We start from the raw sequence: 10,509 nt of genomic DNA on the forward strand, positions 1-10,509 counted from the left end.
TGGAAGGATCACAGGGCAAGGGTAGAAGATACTTCATAGATGAAGCAGTCAGCTAAAGAACTGGCTGCAAAAAGAGAAAAGTGAGGCCAAATGGATGGAATGGCAAAATAGAGAAGGTTGGAAGAATGCTGCTGGTAGCTATGAAAAGGAGGAATAGAGGAGAAGTGAAACAGTAAGAGATGGAAAAATACGATATTATAATTATGGAGGGTAATACCAAATTTCTAGTTATGGGTGATGAATATTCTCTGAAGCTTTGGAGTTAGGGAGCAAGAGATGCAAATTTTCTAACCTTCAGTACCTGTTGGTGGGAATATCTACTATGATGATAAAAGGTAGCATTGATACGGTGTTTAAATCAATAAACATCTGAGTGCATATTATATGCCCTGTACTGTACTAAGTGTTGGGGATACAAATACAAAAAAGATACTCCCTGCCCTCAAGGAGCTTCCTTTCCATATATTGTAAGTGGATAACTAAGAGTAGTGTTGAAGATATCTGGACTCCTAGGGACCAGATTAGATTCACACTAGGCACCAACTCAGTCATTATTATGACTTATGACAGGATGAGGCTCACTCAAAAGATGTCCTACTCGTAGAGCAAGCACTTGGCTCCGTGCAAGGACTGGTATCCAAGTCCTGGTGAGAGGACTTCTAGGCTTTGCCTCAGGTTAAAAAGATAAATGTATTGCTGTTTTTCTTTTGACAGTAAAGATATTTGCAACACACCCAAACGACTCTTTCTACATCTCTGAAAAGTTTATTGATTGTTAAATGAAAGGAGTAATGTATCCTTTAAGTTGGATAATAATATTATCGCAATCTTTATGGTTCCAAGAGTGCTGGCACACACCCCAGCACCTAACACAGTGCCTGGCAAAGTAGTAAGCACTTAATAAATGCTCTGATTAAAGTGATAGATGAGTTGCTATTAACAAGGTTAAAATTATTTAGAATTTTGTTTCAAAGTTAGTACTGGTATGTACTCAGGAGTCAGTGAGCTATGAGTAGCTTACAGAGCTCTGTTACAAATTTCCTGTGGTTTGTACTACTTAGAAGTAAAACCACATTCTTCTGAAGTTTCTGTTGTTTTCAAGGGTATCTGATTTTATTTCAGCAATCCAGTATTGAAATTACAAAGGCATGGATAACCACTGAGGTTACCCCATTGAGGAATTATCAGAATGTATAGAAAGGGTTTTTAGACAAGATTATGAAAATTTTATGTAGCTAATAGAATTATCAACTCAGAGAGTGATGTAATACTAAATGCTGGCTATCTAGAACTCTCTAGAGTCTTGGCAGTAAAGGATGCCAAGCACTTCTTTTCATATAAGAGAAAATGGCTCCTCACAGTGTCCTAATATTACCACCATTATTTCTATTTTATTTAACTTCAGCCTTTTTCAGTTCTTCATCTGTCTACTAGAAAGTTTTTAAATATGATGAAATTTTTCAGGTTTCACAACTAGATTGTTTATCTAACTGTCCAGCTACGCAAAGTAATTGGAACAAATGACAATGAAAAAAGTACTAAAGAACGTTTTACACCCCTTTCCTGATTTTTATTTTTAACGTGCTTTATATTTCAGTTTACATATTTGCCATGATGTTTCATAGTAACATCCTGGAAATAGTTCTAGATCTATGAGATTAACTAAAAGAAGAACCTTTCTTTGGGTACACTAGTTTGGCTTGTCTTGAAATCAGAGTAAATAGAGCTTTTAAGAATTTTGTAAAGTTTGCAAAATATCGGAGATAGAAAATGTTAAGATGCTGCAGAATATCTTGTTCACAGTGTGTAGAGATTTAAAGAATGATTGAGCTGGATGGAACATAAAGATTATCCTCTCACTTTATATATGAAAAATTTGGAGCTACAGGAAGCTAGTTATTAACAGAAGTGGAACTAGAACCAAAGTTTCCTGACTAGTTTAGTATTCTAGCCATTCTGTTGTGCTGTTTCTCTGTGTTGTACATAGCCCTTAGGTCTTTCAAATTATTTTTATAGAAAAGGCTAGTAGTATGGTGTTATGAATACTCTGCATATCTGAACCACCTAAATTTAAAACATACTTCAGTATAAAACAAGTATATAAAAATTCATGAGAATCCTTGTGGCATGGTCAGAATCCTTGGGTTCGAGCATTGCCTTTGACACGTACTGTCCATGTTAGCCTGGCAAGTCACAACCTCTCAATGGTCCCAGGCAGCTAAGACTATAAATTAATCGTAGACCAGTTGCATTCCACATTGATAAAGGGAGTTTCTTCACTGAGAGGCAATGAAATCATGAGTCTGTTAAAAATAATAATTTTAAAATTTATGAATGATTTATATCACTATTGATTCCTAAAAAGCAGTTAGGAATTTTTAAATAGGACTGTATATAGTACTGATGATAATTTTTTAGCTCTTGGGAAGTTGATTAACTTTTTACATGAAAGTAAACGTATAATCCAGATTTTTATTTCTGATCTCCAAATATTGATGTAGAAAATGCAATTTCTCTGTAAATTACTATTCCATAAAATGTAACCTTAAAACCCTTACAACATATTTTTAAAGTTTTTGTTGAAATTAACTATTTTTATAAAGTTACTTACCAAGTTGTCTTCATTATCCTCTCCTTTTCTCCAAAGAGTCTTGATGAAGTCACCATCTCCAGCATTCCATCCGCCCCAGAAATACAAAGATCGAGGTATTTTACATCCTAAACGAGGCACTGATGATCGATCTGACCAGTCTTCTGTGAAATCTACAGATAGTAGTAGTTACCCTAGCCCTTGTGCCAGCCCTTCTCCTCCATCCTCAGGAAAGGTGATCTGTGTCTGTAAACTTAATTGTGATTTTAATGTTGTATTTATAACCTTACAAGGTCATTATGAGCATGCAGTTAGACAATTTCGTATGTACTTTTCATTTTATCCATTCATAAACAACTATCTTTAGGTCAAAAAATGAGTATCTTACTTCTTGTGACATGACTTACAGTTTCTTCAAAGGACAGTTCGAAAACCATATTTAATCTTTGAGCTGAATCTTTTATTATGCTTAAAAACTTAATTGAAGGAAGTTCAGCAAACATAATTAAACACTTATTAAGTGCCTGCCATGTGCAAAATTCTGTAGGGATAGGTTTGAAAGTGGAATTTTTTTAAGGAGTTAGTTATATGAGTGATTTCTAGTACTTACATGGTAGCCTCTTATCTTTGATAATTTCTTGAAACACAAGTATGTATGTGTGTGTGTGTGTGTATTGCATTGTAAATATTTTATTTAAAGACTCCCCAGCTTTTGTCATTTCATATAAATTTACATTTCTAAAAATTAAATAATGAAAAAAAGAATTTGTATTTTCTTTCTTAAGAAATTGTATTTCAATTCATTTTAATGAATGATAGATTCTTTAATCTTAATTAGTTCTTTTTTTCCATAATAGATCTTTTGAAGGCACTAAAATATGCGCTCTAGTTCTACTAACTGCATTTTTGTGGATAATTTTCTTCACATTAGAATTATTTGACTTTCAAATACTATTGTTAGGTTAGTTTCTCCAAATGAATTTGACTTCATAATCCTTTGAGGTTTTATTCTTTACAGGGGCCCACAAATGAGATTGAAGAGATTTGAAGTAATGGAATTTATCCAGAATTAAGTGGAATCAGAATATTAAATTAAATCTGTTTTAATACTGAAAAATTACATTAAATGAATTATTTTGGATATATGCTATATATATATATATATATGTTATATTTAACATTTAATAACATTTAATAATAATAATTAATATATTTAATATATGTTATATTTAACATTTTGGAGGGAAATACACTAATATCAACATACTCTCATGGAAAAATAGGATTCTACGGAACACATTTTGAAAAGTGTTTTGTTAGATTATTTTGATTTGCCTTTTTGTAGCACTTATATCATAAGTGTCTTTCCATTTTATGTTACCTTTCAAGAACTTATATACTCCTTTGCAGGGCTCAAAATCCCCTTCACCAAGACCAAATATGCCAGTTCGATACTTCATAATGAAGAGTAGCAATCTGAGAAATCTGGAGATTTCTCAACAGAAAGGAATATGGTCTACAACCCCGAGCAATGAGCGGAAGTTAAATAGAGCCTTTTGGGAGAGCAGCATGGTCTACTTGGTGTTTTCTGTTCAAGGGTCTGGACATTTCCAAGTGAGTCATCTTGATACAGTTAAATGTTTTTTGGGGGGTTTTTAGTTGTGGGTTGGTTTTTTTTGTTTTGTTTTGTTTCTTGCTTATGACTGCAGATTATGCCACAGGCATATCTCCACTCTTGGAAATATTCTTTACTCTTGTCCTCCCACGCCCTACCCCCTTCCAATTAATGTTATCACTGCTTTTCATTGATCTCTCTGTCCATTGCACTTATCTCAGTTTCTAAAAAACTGATGTCTAATTTCTTTTTATTCCAGTCAACTAACACACTGTTGTATAGGTAGTAAACACTCAAATAGACATTGGGACTTTGTTTACTTTTTGTGTCATGTCTGAAGGCATTATGTGGAAGAAAAAAACTTAATAAAATGAACTTAATGATGTAAGGTAGGCTATAAACATACATGTATATATATGTATATATATGTATATATACATATTCTTTATATATATTCTTTATATGTAAGTAGACTATATGCATATATATGTATATAGCCTATTACAGTGGTTTATATTGATTTTGTTTTCTACCCTCCAAAACACTCTTAACAACAACTTTTTAGTAGTTGTCATAAGCATTATTCCCGTTTTATAAATGGGGAAACTGAAGGTTAGATTTAGTAACTTGTGCAGTTACATAGCTACAAAGTGTGAAAATCAGAACTCGATCTTTTAATTCTAGCGCAATACTTACTTGCTGTGTTGTATAAAGTACCCACCACTGTATTAATCTTCATGTCTGAGAAAACAAAGCAAGACTGATAATAACAGTAGCAAACATTTATATTGACTTTAAGGTTTGCAAAGTGAATGTTAACTCATCTGATCCTCACGACAACCTTGTATTATCCTGATTTTACATATGAGAAAATTGAGGCAGACAGAAATTAAAAGATTTGCATTGCTAAGTATCTGAGGAAGGATTTGAACTCAGATCTTCCTGATTCCAAGTTCAACACTATCCATTGAGCTACCTAGCTGCCACACTGTTGGGGAGGGAATTTGGGAGGAAGTATAGGATTTCAGTGAAATTCTCAAATGTGATATTCTAGATAATATATTTTTTTTACTTTCCTGCTCGTCCTGTGAAACCACAGGCTTAACTGCTGTTTCAGCTAAAGAGCAGTGTAATGCTGTGAGCCTGATCTCTTGAAAATCCCAAGATATTTTCAAGATCAAACGGTACCTTGGTTTATAGCCCCAGTTCCCCATGAATAGCAGGAAGGACCCATAATTAGCAATGTAGTTTCAAATTTACCATAACACTTTAAAAGAATATATAGCTCTTTGCTTCTTTCATGATCATGCCCTGAGGAGTGGGCTGCATTTCTACTTTGTAATCAACTTGGCCTTTTTGGATATTTTCCCCCCTTGGGCCTCTGGAGTTCCCTTCCCACCTAGACTTCAGATCATACTGTATTGACCTCACAGACATCTCTTATTTCTGAAAGAGATTGGGAGGTCAAGGAGAATGGTTGTATGTTTCTGGGAGCCTGGAGTTGTGACTCTGAGTTTGTGTGTGTGTGTGTGTGTGTGCTTGTGTGTGACATACTCAGTTTGCTTAAAACACACTCACTAATAGATTGTTAAAGCTGGTTCCATCGTTCAGTAAAACTAGACCTCCTCAGTACTAAGCTGGTGCCTAGGCCTCATCTAGCTAGCAGCAATTTTGCCTCAATGGTGATTACATGAACAGACTCATCATCAACTCTTGAAAAGTTTATGTCCTTCATTAGATCACCCATTATGTTCTTGTTTCCTGTGATACAAAAAGTTACCTCATGTGTAGATACGGAATCTGTGGTTTCGCTGGTATTATGGAACTGCTTGGTAAGGAAATTCCTTTACCATTGTAGATGAGCACATTTTCTGCAACATAAATCTTACTGAGTTGCCTGGAATACTCAGATTAAATGACTTCTCCAGGATTATAGAGCCAGTATGTACTTGAGGTAGAATTTGAATCCAGGTCTTCCTTATTCCCTGAGCCTTACTCTCTATCCATGTCACCATGCTGCTTCTTCTAGAAAATAAATAGAAAGAAGGAATTTGCCCCAAGGGAAGAGGACATTTATTCCTTTTAAAACATTGAAATTTATAAAATAATAAAGATTAATGTGGAATGAATATAGACAAAATTGCATTATTTGAATATTATCTGTTAATTTTGCTGCTACACATACGTGTCTTGCACAAATATACTCACACACATAGACACCTACATAGATAATAAAGGTTTTTAAAAAACTTAGCACCAGTGCCTGGCACATAGTTAGTACTTCATAAATGTTTGTTGCCCTATAAGAGGCCCTGCCATATATTGAATAGTAGTCTGTTCCAGAGTCAGGAAGACCTGAGTTTAAGTCTCATTTCTTGTATTCATATTAGCTATGTGACCGGGGGCAAGACACTTAACCTCTCAGTGACCTACACAACTGATTAAGCCTATAAGTTGCACAGCAGATGCTGTGTAATTTGACAAAACCATAGGTGTTTTTTTTTAAGTAGATATTTAGAGTTACTACTAGAAGATTGATAATGCTTGGTATCTGTTTAAAAAAAAAAAGTAGACATGTTAATGAATATCTTTATAAATTTTTTTAGATTTTTCTTGTAGTTTGTGTTACATGCTAAAATTACATTTTAAAATATTAAATTACAGCACACATTTGGAAACTCGAGTATTTTTTTCCTTAAATTTCACTACAGGGATTTTCTAGGATGTCTTCAGAGATAGGACGGGAGAAGAGTCAGGACTGGGGCTCAGCAGGTCTAGGAGGAGTTTTCAAGGTGGAATGGATACGGAAAGAAAGTCTTCCTTTTCAGTTTGCACACCATTTACTCAATCCTTGGAATGACAATAAGAAAGTACAAATAAGCAGAGATGGACAGGTATGTTAAATCTGTTGATTTTTGGTGTTACAGAAAAGCACCTTTTTCTCCCTCTATTATCCAATATTTTGTTTTGAAGATTAATAATTAGAATATAAATCTTGTTGATCGCTTACATATAGTATATAGTGGATCAGGTCCTGGGAACTTTGGAGTTGGTTATTAAAAGTATCACATTTTACAGATGGGAAAACTGAGAATTAGGTTAAATACCATTGATTTATGTTAATTTCACAAACCTTGTATTCAATAATCAGAAGTTTTTCAAATTTAACTTTCTTGTTTTGTTAAATTATAAAATCTTTGAATAGTCACTACATTTTTTTGCCTTTCTGATTTCTTTGAATATGTATTGTCAAGGAGTTACTCCAGAGACTAAGAATAAGCCTTTGTCCAAATTCTTCAAGATGGGAGTAGCCATTTATCTTTTGCATTATTTAATCATTAGTGTAAAATAACTTAATGTTTTATGTTTTTAATTTTTTCTTTTTGTTGAAGTTCCAGAAAATGTTTTTCCTCAGAGTATATGATAGTATTTTTCCCAAAGAATAAAAAAAATAAGATTTATAAACTCATACGTTTGTCTAATAATAACTTTGAAATCAGAACGATTTTCTCTGGAAATGGATATCTTCTAGATTTGTTTGCTTTTTAGAAAAAGGATTAATGGGCCAGTCTTTTGCATACAATGTTCTCCATTTGTGGTTAGATTTTAAAAGTTTGCAAGGTTTAAAACTGTCTTCTGACTTAAATATTAAAGAGAGGAAAAAAGTTTCTCTTTATGTAAAATCTGGAGCTGAAGGGATTATCAGAGGCCATCTATGGACTAAATAAATTCAGCTTATAGTATGAAATCTTACTTTTCTTTAATATGAACATATTCAGATCTTTACTCAGAAATGTTATTTTAAAACATTCTTTTGTGAAAAATCTTTTTCTCTAAACACAAGTAAAAATGTTAAAAGTTAAATATTATAGTTCTCAAAGCCATATTTGTTATACAACGTAATATGACAACCAAATTTGACTTCACTGTGATACAAAAAAAATTACTTCATATATAGGTAGATAGAGATGGAATCTGTAGTTTCACTGGTATTACGGAACTGCTTGGTATTCCTTTACCATTGTATATAAATAAGCATATTTCCTGCAACATAAAGAAAACCTTTTTCATTTTCAGTTAAAATGGTAGGGCCACTGTAGAGCCTTAATGCTGAAAGTTGGCCTCTTGAATCTTGAATTTTGACAGAAACGATTATATAACACCTACCAGATTTTCAAAGCATGATTAGTATATCGCTGATGTTTATGTAATGCTTTAATGTTTACAAAGCCTTTTTCATACTTTAAATGTGTGCAGTATCCTCACAACAACCCTGTGGAGTAGATATTATGGGATGTCATCTCCAAACCCTTTCTAACATTTGTGAAGGGCCCCTGACCTTGTTTTCTTGAGATGCCCTATTTTCCAAAAATGGAGCCTCCATGAACTAACATAACAGTGATCTTCTGCAACTGACTGCTATTAACCTCTCTTGAAGCCCTTGAAGCCAAGTCACTACAAGCCTGACTTTGGCCGGCCTAATGACTTAAGACTAATAAACCATTGGTGCAGCTGAAACTTTTTTTTTTTCAGATAAGCAAGACTGTCCTACCTTCATAGTTTGGCAGTTCCCAGGAGGGGCCCCAGCCATGCTTCACTATACTCATGACTCAACTTTAAGGAATTTCTCCCATTCTCCCTCCTCCTCCTCCTATAATCTCCTGTTCTCACCGTAACATAGAATAATACTCAAGGCTCTGCCTATGTTGTGGGCCCCTTTGTTGCCATAGGGAGTTCCCACATACATGTGCCTTTTTCTTGTCATAAATCAAGCCACAACTCATGTCTTGTGGAGTCATGACTTTTGGTTAACACACTTGAGGCTGTTCTACACAATCTGGTCCCCCAGCCTATCTAGTTTTATCTTACACCATTTTCTTTCCACATAATTATTGGACTAGGCACACTGAATTGTTTGTCATCCTAAACCACATACCCTTTGCTTTCCATCTCAAGTACTTTTTACTTTTTCTGTTGCCTTTGCCTGGACTTCCATCCCCCCTCTCCCTGATCTTTGTTAAAATACTACCTATCCTTTAAAATCCTGTTCAGGCTCCCTGCTTTTTTCTGAAGTAATCTCATCTTTTCTCCTGGACCTCCTTTCATGTTTTAGATAATGCTTTGTATTGTATTTATTTACACTTGGCTAAATCTCTCCCTCCAGTTAGGGATTATAAACTCCCTAAGATTTTAAGAAACTGAGTCATCTAAACATTTGTGTACTTCCAGCGCCTAGCACAGTGTTGTTTCATAGTTGACATTTCAGTATTTGAAATTGGAAGTTTCTTAATTTTTATAAGTCCTTCACTTATTTTTACATCTAGCCCATGAGAGAAATGTTACTTTCTTTTATATTTACTTTTTCTTATTTTTCCACATAGGAATTGGAGCCCCAGGTTGGAGAACAACTTTTACAGTTATGGGAACGTATTCCTTTAGGAGAGAAAAATGCAACTGATTGACATTTAGCTTATGGTAGCATTCCTTGAGGTGTTGTTGAAGTTTTCTAAATACTGACTATTTTGTGTTGATAAAAGACTTAAGCTAAGTATTTTAAGCCACTTTAAAAAGAGCTTTAGATGCAGTGTCATATCTATTTATGACCACTGGATGCACTGACTTGCAAGAACTGAACCTGGAAGTAATGACTTTTGACTGGACCCTTGTAATTCATGATCTTGCTCTAGAATCACCATCTTAAAAAAGAAAAAAGGATAATTTGAATGCTTGAAGATCATAGTGAATGATAATACAGTGTGTGTTGGCAGTGTTTTTAATTGAATAAAACTGGAATAAATTTGTTTCTTCATTTGACATTGAATGGCACTTCTTTTATACATTTTCAATTTTAAAAAATTGAAATTATTTAAAGCATTGTCTTGACTGTTATTGGTAACTTCTAAATGTAACAAATTATTTTCTTTCTCAAAATCCTTTAATTGGTTCCATAAATCTGTGCAAATCTTTCAGGATTTATATCATTCTATTGAGAACATAAATTTTCAAAGTGTCACGGTTACAGAGCTTATATTGGGAAGGGCCAGTTATTTGACCATAGTTAGTTTAGGACACATAGCGGGGGAAGAATGTCCTCTTTAATGCTTACATGACTTACCAGTTAAGTTCAAATTTGAGTAAAGGGTTTTTTTCTTGATTATAGACTGTATTCAGTTTGATGGCTAGTCCCTTTTAACTTAGTGTTGTTTTCATTTATTTAGTGATTGTCATCACAACGGACATTGTGATTGCAACATCTTTGTTTTGTCTAGTGATTTGTCTATGTGATTAAGCTTAACAAATAGCC

The 10,509-nt window shown here is 33.9% G+C and overlaps 1 protein-coding gene across 1 annotated transcript in view; it reads left to right on the forward strand.

The window, feature by feature from the left end:
• Window positions 1-10,019, forward strand: part of YTHDC2 (YTH N6-methyladenosine RNA binding protein C2) — a 90,602-nt gene extending 80,583 nt beyond the window's left edge. The window contains exons 26-29 of the mRNA XM_072597186.1: window positions 2,648-2,825; window positions 4,001-4,204; window positions 6,917-7,099; window positions 9,587-10,019. Coding sequence (XP_072453287.1) covers window positions 2,648-2,825; window positions 4,001-4,204; window positions 6,917-7,099; window positions 9,587-9,667 — 646 coding nt within the window. The 3' untranslated portion in view covers window positions 9,668-10,019. The remainder of the gene's footprint in view (window positions 1-2,647; window positions 2,826-4,000; window positions 4,205-6,916; window positions 7,100-9,586) is intronic.
• The last annotated feature ends 490 nt before the right edge of the window (window positions 10,020-10,509 follow it).

The sequence above is a fragment of the Notamacropus eugenii genome, chromosome 3, assembly GCF_028372415.1.
Source record: "Notamacropus eugenii isolate mMacEug1 chromosome 3, mMacEug1.pri_v2, whole genome shotgun sequence".
Taxonomy (NCBI): Eukaryota; Metazoa; Chordata; class Mammalia; order Diprotodontia; family Macropodidae; genus Notamacropus; species Notamacropus eugenii.